This window comes from Nansenia antarctica, assembly GCF_963989245.1.
Source record: "Nansenia antarctica genome assembly, chromosome: 11".
In the NCBI taxonomy this organism is placed as follows: Eukaryota; Metazoa; Chordata; class Actinopteri; order Argentiniformes; family Microstomatidae; genus Nansenia; species Nansenia antarctica.
This window is the reverse complement of record NC_137681.1, coordinates 18,270,073-18,291,572: the sequence shown is the minus strand read 5'-3', so window position 1 is coordinate 18,291,572 and position 21,500 is coordinate 18,270,073. Positions and strand designations below refer to the sequence as shown.

The window sequence follows — 21,500 nt, the reverse complement described above, 5'->3', positions numbered from 1 at the left end:
CTGATACACACCATTTACACTCAAACGGCATTTTATCGAGCGTTGTTGCATTTTGTTGTGTGCAAACAGAGGAACCAAACGGAGCACTTGAAAGGCTCAGACGAAGCTACAACTCTCTCTCTCTTTCTCTCTCTCTCTCTTATTTCACTGCATAGCAATCTCCCTGCGGTAATTGCTTACCAGCAATCGGAGGGTAAATTGTGCTTTTCCTCCATCGTGTTTAGACCAGCGAAAGGGTGGGAAATGACCCGGGTGCTCTGGGGAGACGGGGGGAGACGGGGGGGAGACGGGGGGAGACGGGGGGGAGACGGGAGAGTTCCAGCCACAAAACGTGGCACGGCCCAGCGGCGGTCGCATGGCGGCTCGAGGGGTCGGTGTTTTCGTGTTGCTTTGACCCCTGGCGTATTAGGTTGTTAATATCCTGCAGATGTTTGGAGAGGCTGTTTAGTCTTACATCTTAGGCCGCAGTCAGAGAGGAGGGGGGGCGGGGTTGGTGGTGGTGGGGTTTCATCTCGCTCTGAGCCTGGTGGATGTTACCAGGCGTTTGTGTTGTTTTGCGGAGCTGATGTCAGTGACTCTGTAATGCTAGTCTAGTGGGTTGCCTGAGAGAGAGAGAGACGATAGCATGAGACTGATACACTCTCAATGTCATTTACCCTAGCAGATGTTTTTAACCAGATCGACCGAGGTGTGTTCGGTGTATTTACCTTACTGTCGTGGTCCGTGTGTTTGATCAACGTCTGGTGTGGCCAGCAGCACCGTGGTTTGACTGCTCTGGGAACCACAACTTGCAGGATACTCAAGAAGCAGTGCCAGATAAGGATCCCTGAGAGTGCTCCCTGTGGGGGGGGGGGGGGGGGGGGGTGATGTGTGTGTGTGTGTGTGTGTGTGTGTGTGTGTGTGTGTTTTCCCATTCTAGGGCTTCATTAGCAGCTTCAGGGGCTGTGCTCTAGCTCACAGATATTACGTAACTGTCAGACAGCTGTAGAAAACCAGTTGAACGTTACATCAATGCTAATCTGTGCTACGCTATATCTATTATGTGTGTAGAAATGTAGTTAAAGGAGATTGAGGGTGTTTGCACATAATAGTACATAATTATCCCTATGGCTTCCACAAGGTCCCACCTACCTCACCTGTTACCGGGAACTCAGAGGTTGTGTAATAAGCTTGTCACAAGGGTTGTCATAAACCTCGTTCAGTGTATTTTCAATTGAAGCTCAATCCATCACAACAATGAATACCCTTATGGGTAGGCTATGTATACCTCCTACTGTGGGCTGGCGTGTTAAAAGTTAAAAGTGTAGCAGCACGTGTCTGTTTTCTGTCTGTGTGATTGTGCGGGGCCAGGTGGTGTTGGTTAACCTGGGGGCGGAGCTATAAATCAGCTCATCACCACGGTTGCACACTGACCGGCGCTTCCAGGAATCACCAAGGGCAGGGTGCGGATGGATCTGAACATGATTTGCCGAATGCCATAAATTCAACTGGTGTTTATGTGGATGTGTACGTGTACGCTGGGTGTTTGTGTAAGGGAGAGAGAGAGAGGGCGAGAGACAAACATAGCTCTCAGGCCACTGAGAGACCGGTTCGTTCCTTTCTGACCTCTCAGCCCACCCCTCACATTGTGAACGACACCAACACCAGCTTTAACACGATTAGAATGGCGATGTGCACGGGGGGGGGGTCATAAGCTGTATATTGCATATTTTCTTTAACTATTATGAAGCTTTAAACCATTCTCAAAATGTTAGCGCGGGGTTGGCAGTGGGGTGAAGGGGAGAGAGAGAGAGAGAGAGAGAGAGAGAGACAGATAGATTGAAAGGGAGGAATAGTCAAGGGATGGGGGAAGGGAAGTCAGTACGTACTTAAAATAAAAAAATAAAGTTTGTTCTTGACTTCAACCATATCTGTGAGATGTAGTGATCAGTTTTCAGTTACTGTGGATGCCTCTGTCTCTGGCCTGTGATGGAGAGGTTATCAGGTCCCTGGGCGCTAAACTAAAGCAGATGTCTGAAAAAGAGCCGGTTTGTTACATAACAGAGGTAGATGCCCTGGGAGGAGACAGGGATACACACACACATGCACATACACATACACGCGGCCTCGCGTGCGCACACACACACACGGGCGCGCACACACGCACAAACACACACACACACAGGCGTGCACACACACATGATAGGGGAAAAAAAGTGTCTGGAAAGGGACTGAGAGCTCGATTAAACACTGCAAGAATGTGTGTTTTATTTCCAGGTAGACCTGGCTACTAGTTAAGATGGAATAGAGGCCTGAGACAGGATGCTAAAGCACCTCCCACTATCCTTCCTCTATCTCCCGGAACACAGAGCAGCTGAACATGATAAGACTGAAGACTACCAGAGAGAGTAATTAGTACGTCCACAAAGGAGGAACACATCATACTACAGCCATTGACTGATGATGCTTTGGATAGCGGTGTAGTGTAGCACAGCACAGACAGAGAGAGACACACGCACACACACATACACACGAACACAGACATGGGAGTGACTTACCACCTAGTTTATGACCACCCCACCCCACGCCCACGCACGCACACGCGCGTGCACACACACACACACACACACACGACCTCCCGGACCACACACTGCTAAGCAGATCTGTTTAAAGGCCAGGAGCTGTGTTTATCATTCCCTACATCCTGCTCTAAATAATATTTGTGAGCAAGCAGCTTCATTTTTTCTTTGTTTTCCATAGATAGATATAGTGTGTGTGTGTGTGTGTGTGTGTGTGTGTGTGTGTGTCAAAACTACATTACCCCCTATGCAAGGCTGTGACATGTTTTTATTCCTGCACATAGACATTTGGCTAAATGGCTTGTTTCAACATTATTCACATGATAACCTTTAGGCAATGCATTGTGATCAGTGAAGTGAAATTCAATCAATGAGCGTTCCTCAGCTGAAACTCTCCGCATGTTATGTCGCATGCTAGCCACTTATCGGAAATGGGTTGAATTCTCAGTCTCTGTCTCCCTTTCTCTCTCCCCCCACCCATTCTGTCTCTCCTTCACCCTTCTGTCCCTCCTCACCCTTTCTGTCCCCCTCATCCCTCTCTTTTTCTCCCCCTCTTTCAGTCCTGCAGTTAAGACTTCAGCAGAGGAGGACTAGAGAGCAACTAGCAGACCAGGGCATCATGCCGCGTGAGTAACACCTTTTTGAGTAACACACACACACACACACACACACACACGTGCACACACATTCCCATGCACGCAGGCACAAACACACACTCTCACCTCTATACTTGACAAGTCAAGTGTGAGAGAAAGTGTCAGACAGATGGAGAGAGAGAGAACGAGAGAGAGGGAGGAAGAGAGAATGTTTGGTGTTTGGTTGTAACAGCCTGGGGACATGACACACGACACAGCCTTGCTTCCAAGAGCAGAAGCACTTACCCAAAGATAAACCAGTGTGTACAGAGACCCAACCTGAGACCCCATGGACCCCTGGACCCCCAGACCCCCCTACACACCACGTTAAAACTCATCTATGTGGTTCACTTTTAAATCAACCTGCTCTGTGGGAGCTGTGCTGTATACAGAGATGGAGAGAGGGGGGGAGAGGCAGGCAGGCAGGCAGGCAGGCAGGCAGGCAGGCAGGCAGGCAGGCACGCAGGCACGCAAGCAGGCTGGCAGGAAAGCAGGCACTCTCACACACACACGCAGGGAGACATAAAGAAAGACTGTAGAGGCTCCTGCTCTCAGTAGGAACACTAGTCACACACACACACACACACACACACACACACACACACACGCGCACACACACACACACACACACACACACACACACACACACACACAGGACAGGTTTACATGGACACCACACCTGTTTAAAATACTCAATTTCAGTGTTTTGGGATTTGAGTTTATTAGTTGTCACTTAGGGCCAGATTTACCACATGCTTCTAGGTCAATCAATCAGTGAAATTGTCTCCATTCTAAACTCGGGTCAACGAACTGCGGCGGAGCTGTGTGGAGATGACTTCATTTGTTTGGCCGGAGCGCCATGTTATGACCACAGTGAAACATGAGGATCAACATTCTGCTATCAAGGTCCCCGTGCCAATTCACCACTCAAATGTCACACACTGATGTATTGATATAAATCTATTCCAAACAAGCAAATATCTGTGAGAGAAGTCAGGCATGAGGCCAGCGGAGGCTGGTGGAGGTAGAAAAGGACTGAAGAGGACAGGCTCATGGGTAATGTACCGTATGTAAACATGTGTTTGATACCAAGCCTCAGCCCTTTCCATCGCATTACACCAGCCTGCACCAGCAGACTCCAATGGAGTCTCCATCATGCTACACAGAGGGGCTGTAGGTTAGAGGGTAGTGCACTTGACTGAGTATTTTTGACCCTGCCTGCAGTTAGGGCAGTGCAGAGCCCTAGGACTGGGGACTGCAGGGGTTTGTTGAACGGTATCTCTGGCAGGGTTTGCAGTTTCACAGAGGCTCCAGCGTAGAGATTACTACTCGTAAGTGTGCGGGGGAACGGAATCCAGAGGCCCGGCACGGCCCTATCAGTTTCTAGGAGTCTGCCGGAGATAAGACAGCAAGGTGAAATGTGATTGGCTGGCTGGTCTGGGGCTCTTTTAAAAAAGATTTTTTTGGATTGGGCGTTTATCTCTTGATTGTAGGCAAGAGGTCGGCGGTGCATGGAAGAGGTTTTTGAAGATTTCTCTGAGTGCCATTTATTAGTGCACAAATACACACACACACACACACACACACACAGACACACAAATACACACACACACACACACACACACACACAGACACACAAATACACACACAATTTAAGCCTTCACGGACCAAAGCCAAGCACTTCAATACAACAGAGAGGGTATCAGGTCTCTTGACTTGTGGAAAGCTGTATCGTAATATGTATCATTGTCAATCTCTATTATCATTGCACGTCAGAATATGAACAGAACATATGAGTGCACTGCAATAAACTGTCTTATCTGATAGCAATCATCATTACACCCTACTTTAACAGTGCAAGGATAGAACAGCTTGGACAGTAGGTAACCAGAAGTACAGTTTGCAGTGTTCTCGACTCCTCTATTCTTTTGGAGACGTGATATTTCAGTCCTCCTGGTGTTTCTCCTCCTGGAGAGATAGACATGGCGTAGGGTCTGTGTGTATATTACCCAGGGAACATCTGGTGTTTATTAGGCTCTCAGAGCACCGCTACGGCCTCTCGGGGATCGCTGGCGTGTGGCCTGGGGAGGGGCCTGGGGAGGGGGGGGCCTGGGGAGGGGCCCGCTGTCCGACAGCTCGCCGCACGTCTGGCCCACTTGCACACAGACACACACACACACGCACTCACTCTACATCTCTCTACTCACACACATATACACACACACACACGCACTCACTCTACATCTCTCTACTCACACACACATATACACACACACACACTCACACTCTCTCTCTCTCACACACACACACACACACACACACACACACACACACACACACACACACACACTGCTTTATGATCATCAGTGCTCCCACTCCTCTCTTCCATTTCCGTGCAAGTAGTGCTTTTTATTTAATCCATAGAACCAATGGAAATACGATGGAATGTGTGTGGGGCTTCTTCCTCTTTAGGCGTTAATGTACCCTACGCTTCAGATCTGAAATAATGTTTATATTTGACAGGAAGTACATAGTGGGTTTTAAAGTCAAATATTTAAGCTTGGCCAGCAGACTGCAGACTGCCTCACACTACACAGATCTGATGCTATCTTCCTATAGAGTATTTTTAGCCCTGTGTAGCCCTAATGTAGCCCTATCGTAGCCGTATATAGCACATTTAGCCCTTACATAGCCCTGTATAGCCCTAGTATAGCCCTGTATAGCCCTACATGGTCCTAATGTATCCCGAACGTAGCCCTAACGTTATGATAAAGCCGTGTAAAGTGTGTTAGGAGAGCATTGTAGTACTGGAGTGATGCAGTCTATGTGGCCCTACTACACTAACGAGGGCCACTATGTCATGCTAAATTAATACGGAAGGAATTGTTCTTTGACCCTTATGTGAGATCAGGGATGGAAGCCGGGGGCACAGTGACTGTCCGGGGCAGCTGGGGTATAATCAGACAGTGATCTCACCCTGGCATCGTAAAGACCTGCTTAACAGGCTGGCAGAACAGCGTACCACCAGACCAGCAGGTGATCACTGTACCCTCTGGGGAAGGGCATGGAGACTGGCACCCTGATCACCCTGACCCTGCTACTTCCGGCCCTTACTTCTTTACTTCCTTCCTTCCTTCCTTCCTTCCTTCCTTCCTTCCTTCCTTCTTTCCTTTACCTCTTCCTTCCTTCCTTCCTTCCATCCTTTCTTAACCCTTTTCATCCTTCCTTTTTCCATTGCTTCCTTCCTTAACCCCATTCTTCTTTCCTTCCTTCCTTCCTTCCTTCCTTCCTTCCTTCCTTCTCTACTTTCCTTCATTCTTAACTTCCTTCCATCCTAGTATTCTAAGCGGGAGTGTCTGCTCTAGCTCAGACTGTGTGTGCGTGAGTGATGAAACTCAAGGGCTGAGTTAAGGCCCAGTTGGAGAGTTTTGCTGTGTGGAAGGTGTTTCATAGTAATGTTACTCACAGGGTAACTCAATGTAACTCTTATCCCACTTGTCACATAAAAAAATTATCTAATTTATATACACTCACTGAACACTTTATTGGGAACACTATACTAATACTGGGTAGGGCCTCCCTTTATTTGGAACATTATACTAATACTGGGTAGGGCCTCCCTTTGCTCTCAAAACACCCTCAATTCTTTGTGGCATTGATTCCACAAGATGTTGGAAACATTCTTTTGAGATTCTGGTCTGCATCACAGAATTCCTGCATATTTATCAGGTGCACTTTCAAGTTGGATTCAGATCCGGTGACTGGGAAGGCCACTGAAGAACAACTTCAGAACAACTTTTGCTTTGTGACATGGTGCATTATCATGCAGGAAGTAGCCATTAGAAGATGGGTAAATCGTGGCCATGAAGGGATGCACTCAAGCAAGCAAGTGGCATTCAAGTAATGATTGATTGGTATTAACAGGCCCAAAGTGTGCCAAGAAAACATTCCCCACACCATTACACCACCTCCACAAGCTTGGTCGGGTCCATGGATGTCCATTAGTAAGTAAGTAAGTCAGTAAAGCGCCTTTCGTACATGAAATGCAACTCTTAGGTGCAAGAGTTAAAGCAAGCGCTTTCGGTGTTTCTAATAAAGTGTTCGGTGAGTGTATGTCATTTAATACATTTTTTAATATTTTTTTTCACTAGACAGCACTACTTCTCAAAAGGGTCAGAGGTTTGTAATATCATTAAACCAATTTGGCATCGCATCTCATCACGTCCTCCAGATGTCAGCTCTAAAATATTCGACCAAATCATATCTGACCAAATAAGTGCTGATTCTATTCCTCTCCACGAACAAATCAAGCCAGCGCTGTCTTATCACGGCTCTACGTAATCAAACCTGGAAGTATCATGGGTACATTAGGCCAAGCTTACCCAGGTGCTGTGTCCGTGATTTATTTATCTAATATGAATAGACAGAGAGTGCGTAAGGCTCATATCAGATCATCATCATCATTTATTTGTCCAGTCCTGAAGCGTCTGGCCCTGCCCGGCAATTCGACAAAAGAGTCTGTTAACTCTTAACGATAGTGGAGAGGAGAGAGGAGACGCTAGTGGTGGTCTAGTGGATAGTGAGTTGGACTTGTGATCGGAAGGTGTTGAGTTCAAATCCTGCCTGAAACCACACCACTACTAACTAGTGTGCACTTGAGTAAGGCACTTAGCCTTCAGTTACTCCAGGGGGAATGTCCCTGTAATTCGTAATTGTAAATCGCTTTGGATTAAAAACGTCTGCTAAATGGCAAAATGTATTTAAATGTAGACGCCACCATTACTGGACAGCAGTGTGGATGAACACTTGGACCGTCCTTCACCCAATGTCCCAACGTTTCTGTAACCCATGTAGTCTGTTGTTGACCTGTGTGGTTCTGTTCACTGTGCAGACCTGGCCTCAGACGGCGGTCTCTCTCCGGAGGCCCAGATGAGGCTCAAGCGAGCACGGCTGGCCGACGACCTTAACCAGAAACTGGCCCTCAGGCCCGGGCCTCTGGAGCTGGTGCGAAAGAATATCATTCCCCTAGACGTCGCACACTCCGCCATGACAGGTATCCCAGAACGCCAGCGTGCACGTCATATCTGCCACTTCACGTGTGTGACTCACAACCACTGGCGTGTGTCGTTTTTTTTGTCTTCCATAACGTGTGAGGTTGTTGTGATAAAGGTGCACGTCCGTTTTCCTTTAAAAAAAAAATCATAATACCTTATTTCAGCCTGAAGCTGAAGCCCATGATAGCTTTCGTTGTAAACTAACCTCTGCTACTCACTGACTAAAAGCCATTGTGACCCTCAGGTGTGGAGTTGTGGTGTTGTATTGAAAGTGTTGCATGTACGATACTTGCGCCCTCTCTGTAGAGTTGATGCCGTCACACGCAGCAACTCCCATCGCATCAACAACCGGCTCTGTGGCAACCGTGGTGCTTGAAGGAAAAACCACAAAAGCGTATTTTTTACGGCGCGCTATTTGGAAGAACCCTCATGAGATGCCCTCCTCCTCCGAGTCCTGCGAGCAGGTTTTGATTTAAGGAATTCCCCCCTCAGTGTCAACATTTGGGCGTCTCGTTGCAACATTTCAGCCCTGCGATGTTTGTCTTTCATCCTAGCATCTTAGTCATCCACCTCATATTATCCCTGGCTGTCCAGCCAATGTTTTTGTGTACTCTCGTATGTTTTTGTATACAGTTGTTTATGTTGTCGCCCTTGGGCCCTTGGTAAACATGTTGCGTAAGGTCGACACGGAGTCAGAGTGCGGTAGTTTACTCTTCCTTGGTAGGAACAGGGGAGGATAGTTTATGGAGACGAACGGCAGCTGTATTTGGGTCCACCCTTTTCTTAAGAATGTGTCTGTGTGTCCGTTTGTCCATGTGTGTGAGAGTGTGCGTGGGTGTGCGTGAGTGGGTGCGTGTGTTTTTTGTGTCCCACCCCCTCCCCAGGTCTCTGTTTTGACTGTCTGATTTATATGGCTCCAGTGAGCCACCTACAAAGGTATCCGATCGGACCAGGATGTTACTCAGCTGTCCACCTCCCCCTTCTCACCCCCCCCACCCCCAGCCCCCAGCCATGTTATAGCCATGGAAACATCCATCCCATACACATCTGGATGATTTCCTCAAACCTCGGTATTTGACAATATTTGACAGTTTGTCAATTTTCAAAACATCAAGTCAGAGGTCAAGTGCTCTTGGAAATGGTGTACAGTACAGTATGTGTCCTGAGGAATGCTTTGCATTTCCTGTAATTCTGCTGCTTCAATCTCCCAATCTCCCACACAGCAAGGTCCTGGAGAAAATAGTCGCCACCCAACTCCAACATCACCTCAGCAGCAATAACATTGCAGAAAAATTCCAGTCTGGTTTCCGCTCCGCCCATAGCACTGAAACAGCACTGGTCAGGGTGACAAACGACATTCTCATGGCAGCCGATGCCGGCTCTCCTTCTCTCCTCATCCTCCTGGACCTCACAGCCGCCTTTGACACCGTCGACCACACCATCCTCCTAGACCGCCTTCACTCCACTATCGGACTCTGCTACACTGTTCTGGACTGGTTCACATCCTATCCTTCCGAACGCACCGAGTGCATCTCCTTGGGAGGTGCAAAGTCCCGGACCCAGCCTGTCACCTGTGGTGTCCCCCAAGGATCCGTACTCGGACCCACCCTCTTCACCCTGTACATGTTACCCCTCGGCCGTGTCATCAGCAAGCATGGTATCCCCTACCATTGCTATGCTGACGACACACAACTCTACATTAAACTGGACCCAACCCCTCAGTCAACCTCATCTGCACTCACCATCTGCCTGGAGGAGATAAAGGCGTGGATGAGAGTTAACTTCCTTCAATTAAATAGCTGCAAAACAGAAGCCATCCTCATCGGCACCCCTCACCAGGTTAAATCATCCCCCATAACAAGCATCACTTTCTCTGGACAGGTTATCCCTCTGTCATCCGTCGTCACCAACCTTGGTGTTCGAATGGACCCCCACCTCAACTACGAGGCCCACATTAAACATATCCAAAACATCATTCTTCCACCTTAGAAATATAGCAAAACTCCGCCCCACCCTGTCTTTGCCCGATGCCGAGAAGTTAGTCCATGCCTTTGTCTCCTCCAGGCTCGACTACTGCAACGCACTTCTCATCGGGATCCCTAGCAAGAGCCTTCAGAAGCTCCAGTACATTCAGAACAGCGCTGCTAGGATCCTGATGAGAGTGCGCAAATACAATCACATCACACCCACTCACTACACTGGCTTCCCATCTCCTCTCGGATCATTTACAAAATCTCACTGTTAACTCATCAATGCATTCACGGCAACGCACCCCCTTACCTCAAGGACCTGGTCAAATCCCACAGCCCCTCCACTCGCACTCTCCGCTCATCAAATGCAAACCTCCTCAAACCCACCAAAACCCACCTCCGCTCCATGGGAGACCGGGCCTTCTGCTCCATCGCCCCCAAACTGTGGAACGCCCTCCCTGCCCACCTGAGAGCACCACAGTCGGTCGACTCTTTTAAGAGTGGACTTAAGACTCATCTTTTTAACAAAGCGTTCCAGTAGCCAGATTTGTATTTATTTTTTTCTTTAGTTTTATGCCACAGTGTCTTTTTAACCTTTCTGCTTTTGATGTTTTTAGTGATCTTTATTGTATTGTGCTGTTTTTGTTTCTTTTATTGACTGTAGCACTTTGAGATTATTGAAATGTAAAGTGCTTTATAAATAAAATCCATTATTATTATTATTACAGCACACATCATGTTCTGTAGGTGTACAGGATGTTGAATATCGTGTTGTATCATGGAAATGAACACACACTGCAACACAAATAGCACAACAGCAACACACACTGTCCAAGTGTGTGTTCTCTCTGTGACCGAGTGAGACAGAGGTAGATGTGTCAGAGAGAGAGAGAGAGAGAGAGAGAGAGAGAGAGAGAGAGAGAAAGAGAGAGAGAGAGAGAAGAGAGAGAGAGAGAGAGAGAGAGAGAGAGAGAGAGAGAGAGAGAGAGAGAGAGAGAGAGAGAGAGAGAGAGAGAGAGGAGGAGTGGTTGAGTTCAACACCAACAGGTGGGAGGAAACCCAGGCCAGTGCTGTTTGAGTGTCTGCGCGTGTGTGTCTGTGCGCGTGTCTGTGCGCGTGTCTGTGTGTGTGTGTGTGTCTGTGCGCGTGTCTGTGTGTGTGTGTGTGTCTGCGCGTGTGTGTGTGTGTGTATGTGTGTCTGTGCGTGTGCGTGTGTGTGTGTGTGTGTCTCTGTGCGTGTGTGTCTGTATGTGTGTCTGTGCGTGTGTGTCTGTATGTATGTATGTGCGCGTGTGTGTGAGTGTGTGTGTGTGTGTGTGTGTGTGTGTGTGTGTGCGTGCGTGCGTGCGTGCGTGCGTGCAGGCCCATAGAGTGACACAAAGCGGGGCTGGCTGTGTGATTGAAACCAGGGTCTGCTCTTGGCAGGTCACATGTTCCGATACTAAATGAGTCCCCACATCTCTTACCTCTACCCCCCCGCCCCCCCCTCTCCATATCCCCACTCACATACACACACACACACACACACCCTTTACCACCCCCACCACTGGCTTTGTCCCTTCGCTAACCTCAGGCCCAGCTTCTCCAGATAGCGTAGCCTCTCTCAGCTCAGCCAGTCACAGCCCTGTTCACTATCAGCTCAGCCAATCTGGGCTGTGTTCACTATGTAGTGGCCCTGTCTGCCTCTCCCAGCTGCAGCGTCGCACCTCCGGGGCTGAGTGTTGGACAGGGTGCGAGTGACGGATGAGCAGTGTGTGAATACCAGTGTTAAACAGTGGAGAGGATGGCGTCAGTGTTGTACTGTATATACATACAGCTATGTGCACTGGTGTGGCACCTTGACAGTGAACAGACAGGCTCACACACACACACACACACACACACACACACACTCCTGCAAAAACACATGCCAGGCACACACTGACATTCACTCTCTCAATACAATCCCTCCCTTCGAAAGCACTAAGACTTTTCATTACCTTTCTCATCATTTTGCTTTCGTCATGGTTCTGTTGCCACTTTGGAGATGACTACTGCAATGCTAAATGCTTATACACCTTTCTCTATGCCTTTCTGCAAGACTTTGTGTGTGTGTGTGTGTGTGTGGTTTTTGTGTGTGTGTGTGTTTTTGTGTGTGTGTGTGTTGTCTATCTGAAGCAGTCTGTGCCTATATCTCGTGGTGTGGCGGGTTACAATGCACTTTCTCACCATTCTGTCTCTCTCTCTCCCTTTCTTCCTCTCTCTCTCCCCCCCCTCCCCTCTCCAGTGAACCATGGTAAGTTCCCCAAGCAGGAGGACTCGTATGCGTTCGAGGAGGACAGCAGCAGTGACAGTCTGTCACCAGAACAACCCCACAGTGACGAGTCCCAGGGATCCGCATGTCCGTCTTCAGAGGCCATGGGCAGCACCCCCTCCTCCTCCTCCTCACCTGCCTTGACAAGCCCCCGACAGGTGAGCCCCTCTCTTCCTCCTAACTTCTCCTCCTCCTTCCTCTCCTTTTCTTCCTCCTCCTCCACCTACTTGTTGTCTCCCTCCATCTCATCCATCTCAAGAATTCCTCCATCCATGAACACCCCACGCACAACCACGTCCCCTATCCCCTTAAAAACGTGGGCCTACTTCAAGTCCGGGCTGTATGATCTCATACATAAGCATAGACGACTTGGTTTTAGTCTGCCCCCCTGTGGTGGATGAGGGTACTGCAGTATCCTACCCAGACTCCCTAGTGACTGTTGGTTAGCCAGTGTGTGACTGTTCTCTGGCACGAGTCACATTCCTACATGCCACTCTGCCTGCGAGAGTGTGCTGCTGGGAGCAGCTTCCCCTAGTTGATAAACTAGAGTGCATTCCAAACCGCTAGACTCTCACCGAGTGACATCATAACGGATTTAACGGACATCGCTTTGAACCAACGGTCGCTGTAGAAGAGCGAGCCAAAAATAGTTTCCCTAGTGTTTGGCTTGCTTGTCTTCCCAGCTTAAAAAACCATTGGAATCATCAGAGTGTATATTACCTTACAATATCAATAGGCCAACACTGAAAATATTGTTCATTATTATTGAAAATGTCAAAGCATCAGCGTTGGATATTTTCAGTTATAATGTAGTCTACATTTCATTGAGTTTTGGTCATTCTACTAAGCCTGTCTCTGGTTTTGGGGTGCAGGGATGTCAGAACAGGGACCCTCCTGACCAGGGCCATGAAGAGGGCCTGTTGGGCGCACACAACAGTCAGACGACCCAACCCATACCTGTACCTGCTATAGTCAAGGTACACACACACACACACACACACACACACACACACACACACACCCCACCCATACCTGTACCTGCTATAGTCAAGGTACACACACACACACACACACACACACACCCCACCCATACCTGTACCTGCTATAGTCAAGGTACACACACACACACACACACACACACACATACACACACACACACACACACACACACACACCCCACTCATACCTGTACCTGCTATAGTCAAGGTACACACACACACACACACACCCCACTCATACCTGTACCTGCTATAGTCAAGGTACACACACACACACACACACACACCACCGATATCTGTACCTGCTATAGTCAAGGTAAACACACATCACACACTTTTATTTTCTCTGTGTGGACTTCTCCAACACGCATGTTTGATATCATTCCTCATTCCATTCCATGCATTACAATGAGCCTGTCCTCCGATTTCTACCTCCACCAGCCTGTCCTGTTGGAGTAGCAGTAGGCCTAGGACTGCTAAACTGTTGTAAACCAGTTAGCTGGGAAGGTCATCCCCTTCAACATAGAGTGTCTTACACTATTATGAAACATGCAGCATGGCCACTTTTTGGGGAGGTACATATTCTCACACACTCGCTCTCTCTTCATGTATTTCCACTATGCTGAACTCGGAGCAGTCCAAGACCTCGACGGACAAGAACCGCCACAAGAAGCCCAAAGACGTGAAGCCCAAAGTGAAGAAGCTCAAGTACCACCAGTACATTCCTCCGGACCAGAAGGCTGAGAGGTCCCCCCCTCCCATGGACTCGGCCTACGCTCGTCTTCTCCAGCAGCAACAGCTCTTCCTCCAGCTCCAGATCCTCAGCCAGCAGAAACACGCGCACACACACTTACACACACACTCGCAGCACACACACACACAGCACACACAGGCCCAGGCCCAGGCCCAGCAGCGCCAGCCCAGTTTCAGCTACCAGCCCCTGCTTCCGCCTCAGACCCAAGCCCAAAAGTGAGTCCCCTTTCGTGGGTACATGGTCTAACACTAAACCCCCTGTCTCATATCATCCAAGGCTGTCTAAAATGACTTTGGGGAGTTAATGAATGATTGATTGATTGATTGAATTTAATGAACAATTAACGCACTGTACAGTACTAACCGATTTGAATTGATATCGTATGATTCCACAACTACCATTACAGTATACAGTATTGTACATTATTGGCTTTCCATGTACATGAGAAATTGTGTATTTTTATTTCACTCAGTTGACCGACTTCTGACAATCGCCTCATGTTCCCCTGCAGACAAGCGATTGAGCAACAGTCCTGTAGCCCCAGCGCTCCCCCTAGCACCGTCAACTGCAGCTCCTCGTCCCCAGTGAAGACCACATACCCTGGTCAAACCAACATCTCACCCGTCAAACCTGGGCCTCTGCCACCCAACCTGGACGACCTGAAAGTAGGTAGCCCGGCCTCCACAGACCGATAGAATGGGATGTTCCTCTGTACAAATAGTGCGTGGAATAGAGTGAATGATAGACGTAGTGACCACAATACGATGCAATACTTAATGATGTAACATGCAATTAGCCTCTGTGCTTGTGGTGCCCAATCTAATGTCTCTATCTCTCCCTCCCTCCCTCTCTCCCTCCCTCCCTCCCTCCCTCTCTCCCTCTCTCCCTCCCCCAGGTATCAGAGCTGAGGCAGCAGCTGCGCGTCCGAGGTATGCCCGTCTCAGGCACCAAGACGGCCCTCATCGAGCGACTCCGCCCCTTTAAGGACCCCACATCCAGCCCTTCCCACCCGGGCGCCAACGACATCACCACGGTGACCTTCCCCGTCACCCCGACGGGGTCTCTGTCCTCCTACCAGTCCCCGTCCTCCTCCAGCGCCCTCTCCCACGGAGGGTACTACCCCTACCCCAGCACCTCCTCCACCCCTCCCATCTCCCCGGCCTCCTCAGACCTCTCCCTCAGCGGCTCCCTGCCGGACAGCTTCAGCGACGTGCCCATGTCCTCTCCTTCACAGTTCGGCCTGCAGCCGTCCCCGGCCCAGCTCAGTGCCGAGGAGGGCCTGGGCGGAGGCAGCCTGAGCGGCGGGAGCCTGCGGGGAGGGGAGGGTGGAGGGATGGACGGTCTGGAGGCGGAGAAGGACAAGATGCTCGTGGAGAAGCAGAAGGTGATCGAGGAGCTGACGTGGAAGCTCCACCAGGAGCAGAGGCAGGTGTGTAAATCACACCACGCAATTCAATAAATGAAATAAAATGATAGATAGAGACACGTCACACATACAGTACACAAAGACAGGTAGAAAGTAGAAGGGAAGTTAAAAGGGAGGCTGGCTGGCTGGCTATTACCGTGTTATTACAGTGTTATTACACAGCTAATGGTATCGCATGAACAACAGATGGCACCTTTAACGTCCATGTTTGCTACAGGTGGAGGAGCTCAAGATGCAGTTACACAAGAGGAAGCGTTGCCACGGAGCCACGCAGGACGGCCTCCCCGCCCCGCCCCAGCCCCACCACCACCCCTCCCTGCATCTCCAGCACCCCCCCACCCCGATGGGTCAACATTTCTTCGGGGTGACGGTCAAACAGGAGCCCATGTCCCTCTCCTCCAGCTGCCCCCTGTCCTCCCCCAAGCACATGAAAAGCCCTCCCGTAAGCTGCATGGAGAGCCTGGGACACTGCGGTCCCTCCCTGGGGGGTCCACGGTGCATGGACACGGGCCCGCTCTGCGGAAGCCCCGCTGGCATGTCGGCCTTCCTCAGCCCCCAGTGCTCACCTCAAGACTCCCCCATCGCTAAGACTTCCGGCAGCCCCCAGCCCTCGTCCCCCAACAACCCCTACCTGCTGTCCCCTCCGATGGGCAGAGACATCTGCAGCCATGCCCTAAACCAGGGGGGAACCAGGCAGAGAAACATGCAGGTAGGTCCTCAGTCAGGGAGCTGTGTCTCTAGTGCCAACACATGTGCATGTGTAGTAATGTTGTGTTTACAGAAAGGTATATCATCCTTGGAAGTTATTATAAAATATAATCAGTTCAATTACTTACCAGGTAAAGTTTTGACAAGTATTTTGATGTGTGACTAAAATGTAATGTGTACCTATTGTGGCTCTCTAATCACACACGGAATCTACAGCAGGGGGAGGCTCCTCATTCCATTACATGCATTACAATGAGCCTGTCCTCCGATTTCTACCTCCACCAGCCTCTATACCAAATCTATACGGTAGCAGACTTCAACTGAAGCTGAACTCCATTGCTTCCACCCCACAGATCCAACAGAAGACTGGTGGTCAGTCTGTGAACTGCTCCTACCCACCTGACCAGAGGGGCCTACAGGCAGTGTTCCCCAACTCAGCCGACAGCGCTCTGAACCACAGGGCGTCCGCGAAGACCAAGATCCCAAACCTACAGCAAAAGGTAAGGCTTCTATATATATACGTATTCTCGTACCTTAGTATCTACTGTAGGCAACGCTGTGGTTTAACATCGTTACACGTCTTGAGTCACCATCATCACTGAAGAGTCCATCATCACATTCACTTAACCGTTCTTCTGCTTTCCATTCATGTGTTGCTTCTTTCTGACCTGTGAGACATTTTCTATAGTTGAGTTTCATTGTTACTCTCGTCACAACCACGACCCTATGCTTTGAGAGGACTCACTGGTCCCAGGAGAGGTCTCCTGCTCGATCACACGTCCCGTCTCCATTGTGAATATTTTCACAATAGCTCCACTCTTTAGCCTCGTCTTTTTTTTGGAGCAGGCACCGCGGGCGCATATACATTTTAGGGATTTAGGATTCTGAGATTCAAATGCCCTTTTCTACGTCAACTAACGCATCAACACAACACAACAATTCACGCTCCTTTTTTTTCTCCTCCTCAGTAATACAACTTTTTCACCTACTTTTCATATAGATGGCATTATTGCCCTCTCCCCGGCACGTTGGCCTAAAACGCCCGGTCTCCTCCCCCGTCTTCTGTAGCTCAGATTCAGCTGCATCCGACTTAAGACAGCCCCCATGCTATGAGGATGCAGTCAAGCAGGTAAACTAAAGTCCACACAAAACTCCTCACGACCAGACCATTGCTGGCCAACGCTTTTTTTGACCCGTTTTTCCCTCTGTGGCAATCGCTTTCCTCTCCCCCCCCCCGCTCTCTCTCTCTGTCTTTCACCTGCTTTGCACCTACGTCGCTCATGTTCATCCATCGCTTCATCCGTCGCACACACTTTGCACCCTTGACCAAGTTGGCTTGACTGGGTGTCTTGAAAGCCAACTGCTATGTGATTGTGTTAAGCTCAGTTGTTCCAAGTTCCTCGTACAAGGAAATCAGACCACCATGAAGTCTGAATAACATTGTTGAATGTAGTTGTCTACACTATGAATATAAATATTTCATAACATTATTAGTGTTCCTACTACTACGTAGTAGTAGGAACAGTATTGTTATTGGTGGTATACTTCTTATTATTATTCTTTTCCTGACTTTGGTCAAATAGCTCAAAAAGTCCCTGACCAAAAATGCTATGAATGTGCATGCCACAACTAGAGAGCATCAGTAACTATGGCAGAAAGATTGACCATGATTAGACCATAGGTGGCGCTATAATAACCAAAAGTTATCTAAATAATTAACTTTAGAATGCTGGCATTTCCACTCCGTTGGATGAAAATGTATGAAACTTGGTACATAATGTGTCTTTCCTCATGGGGAACATATTTGCCTCAAGAACCCATAAGGTACGCCATGATGGATTTTTCTGCAGGTGTAAAATGTGGCCAAACTTGCCACAACTAGAGAGCATCAGTAACAATGCCAGAAATAATTACCATGATTAGACCATAGGTGGCGCTATAATAACAAATAGAAAATCAAGTAACTTCACAATGCTGGCATTTCTACCCCGTTGTATGAAAATATATGAAACTTGGTACATATGTGTCTTTCCTCATGGGGAACATATTTGCCGCAAGAACCCATAAAGTTAGCTGTAATGGATTTTTCTGCAGGTGGAAAATCTGGCCAAAATTCACTTAAAATCAACTGGATTGTTCCGAAATTGTATATGAACATGCGTGGTGCACGTCTCTCTATAGGGTGTTAAAGGATAAGAGATCCATTTAAAGATATCAGAGAAAATGATATGAAAAGAAAAAAAAATGGCCCAGAATTTTCAAATGCTACGTCAATATTTATGGCAATTGACAGGCTGATAGAGGGCACTACAATGTGTTACTATGTCGAAGCATTTGAAGATATCTAAAAAAAACAAGGACATTACAGATGTTTGACATTTTAAATGAAAATAACCTATTTAGTGTTTAGGGTGGAAGCAGTGAGGTGAGGCCAGGTCTTTAGGCTGTGTGTTTACTTTATAATGTATACTACTTTCCTTTGCTCTTAATTTGTTGATAACATTTACTTTCTCGAATGGTCATTGTTGTTTTTTCTCTTGCTGCTTTATTTCCTGCCCATGTTAATCACTACATTTAATTTTGGGATATGTGTGCTACTAACTTTTGATGGGCTGGTTCTTACTTTGTTAAAAAAAAAATGCACTGCCTGTACCTTCCGTAATTGATCAATGTACAGTACATAGCCATTTGCACTTCGGCTTCAAGACTACTTCTTTATTTTTTTATGTGTGCAACTAGATTGATACTTTCCACTGCTTAATGTTCATCCCATTCCCAGTTATAACTTTGTTCACAAATTCCCTTCCTGTACTACTTACAACACATCCATGTACATAGCAATTCAAACCTCAGCTTTCCAACAATTTATTGCTTTTTACTCTGTGTGTTTACTTTATACTACTTACCTTTGCTCTTGATATGTTGAAGTTTGCTCTGCCCATGTTCATCACTACATTTTCCTTTCTAAAAGCACATTTCCCTCTTTCTAGTGACTCTTTATTTTATGTTGCTTCACTCATTCACTAACCTTGTCATTGCATCTATGCTGTATATTGATTCCATTCAGCTTAACATTATATATCGTTCACAAATAGCCTACACAGACTACTTTACTCTGGTTCATATCACTTAACATACTCTATACATATATTGAAAACATACCTCCCGTGTCTGATTAACAATGCATCTTGGCACTACAATGTGTAACCATGTTGAAGCATTTCCAGATATCTAAAAAAACAGGCCTTTGAAATTTGACCAGTTTGGCTAAACGCTAAGGCTAATGCTAATAGCACTTTAAAACTCATCTTCTCATGACTGCTTTACCTGATTTAGTCAGATGGGGGTGGCATACTATGCTAGGCTTGCAAAATATAGTGTAAGCACATTATAAGTAGTGAAATGCTTATGACATAAACTATACAACATGGTCATTAACTGGGGAAGGTTAATCCATGCATTTTCGTATTTACGCTATGTATATCAGGCCATAATTAGGTGACTGGTACCTTACAGACCCGTGGTCCTAGGGTACTTCATAATATCATAGCTTAGTATATCATGAGTTCAACTTGGCCCATATTAGGTGAGTGGTCTACCCCCCTGTCTGTAGGTCTACCCCCTATCTGTCAATCTACAACCTGTCTGTAGGTCTACCCCGTGTCTGTCAATCTCACCCCATTTATGGTTATGGGGTCATATCTGTAGGAACACGCACCATTGCTTGCGGTTATATTTGTTCATCATGTTTTGTCTCTTGCCCAGGTCTGAAGTATTGTTCAAGTGTCAATGCATTGTTAGATGCCTGTTAATGACAACTGTTGTTACCCTTCCAGCAACTGACCCGGAGTCAGCAGATGGATGAGCTTCTGGACGTGCTCATCGAGAGTGGAGGTGAGTTGACACACTCTGAATCAGCCCAAACATGTCACTTAAGCGTCACATTTATCAATCACAGTACCTCAGACTCACATTCACATTGGTGGAAGACTTGGCAAGGGCAATGCCATTTTCTGATTTAAGTGTAGCGTAAGGAGAAGCTGGCTTTGCACGTTTTTGACCACGTTTTTGACCACGTTTTTGACCTCATAATGAATGGCTGTGGGGAAGTGAGTAATTGCTTTGCGACTCACAGAGGTTTGGGTTGCACCCCTCTATAGAACACTCGCCTGCTAAAGCCACCGTCTATCACCCCTAGAGAAACTAATTTCCCTCTTACATGGGTATTAAATCCCACTCTGTGCTGTGACCCTCCTCCCCCCTTCCCCTTCTCTTCAAGAGATGCCAGCTAACGCCAGAGAAGAGAGGGAGAGGTCCTGTGTAACCAAAGTTGTGCCTCACATTACAGTGTCCCCAGGGAGCACCGGCCTCGCCATCCCAAAGTTCCAAAGACTCTACGAACACCTGTCCCCCTCCCAGCTCCCCTACGACCACACAGCCAATCACATCGCTGACAGCCACCTGGAGACCCTGCTTGGCAGCCCCATTGGCCGGGGGGGCGAGGTCGCCCTTCTCAAGATGGTCGCTGAGGACGGAGGGCAGGCAGAGGACGGGAGCGGCGGAGTGGAGGGCTACCCCAGCCCCCACAACCACCATCACCATCACCACCCTCACCAGGACAAACTCCTCCCCAACAGAGACCTGTTGGACACGCCTACACCTCTGACCCCCATCAACACCAAAGTGTCCCCTGTCCAAGAGGCGCAGGGGATCATCGGTATGACATTTAGCGAGGCGCCTTGGGAGACAATGGAATGGCTGGATCTGACGCCACCAAGCTCAGCAACAGCATTCAGCGTCGTTCCACCTAACGTTGGACCCAGCATCTTCAACACAGAGTTCCTGGACGTGACGGACATCAACCTGAACAGCGCCATGGACCTTCACCTAGAGCATTGGTGAAACAACAGTCTAGCTAGCAACTAGCTCTAAACAAGCTAGTGATGAGCTAGCTAACAAATAAACACAGCAGGAGACTAGCTACCGACCACTGGTGAGCAAAAGACCAGACACAGTATTGACCAGTTACCAAAGAGACATAGTAGGAGACCAGCATCGGTACAGGTGCCAACACTTGTTCCGCGTTGAGCTGCAATGGAAATGT

At 48.1% G+C, this 21,500-nt stretch overlaps 1 protein-coding gene across 1 annotated transcript in view; it reads left to right on the top strand.

Annotated features, from left to right (window-relative positions):
• The window catches only part of myocd (myocardin), a gene marked incomplete at both ends in the record, with an annotated part of 22,798 nt that extends 1,500 nt beyond the window's left edge, over window positions 1-21,298 (top strand). Inside the window, 12 exons of the mRNA XM_080541612.1 lie at window positions 3,119-3,184; window positions 8,085-8,246; window positions 12,484-12,668; window positions 13,383-13,487; window positions 14,146-14,477; window positions 14,774-14,927; window positions 15,158-15,691; window positions 15,906-16,397; window positions 16,750-16,896; window positions 17,397-17,525; window positions 20,233-20,290; window positions 20,676-21,298. Of these exons, the coding sequence (XP_080397738.1) occupies window positions 3,119-3,184; window positions 8,085-8,246; window positions 12,484-12,668; window positions 13,383-13,487; window positions 14,146-14,477; window positions 14,774-14,927; window positions 15,158-15,691; window positions 15,906-16,397; window positions 16,750-16,896; window positions 17,397-17,525; window positions 20,233-20,290; window positions 20,676-21,298 (2,987 nt within the window). The remainder of the gene's footprint in view (window positions 1-3,118; window positions 3,185-8,084; window positions 8,247-12,483; window positions 12,669-13,382; window positions 13,488-14,145; window positions 14,478-14,773; window positions 14,928-15,157; window positions 15,692-15,905; window positions 16,398-16,749; window positions 16,897-17,396; window positions 17,526-20,232; window positions 20,291-20,675) is intronic.
• Between the last annotated feature and the right edge of the window lie 202 nt (window positions 21,299-21,500).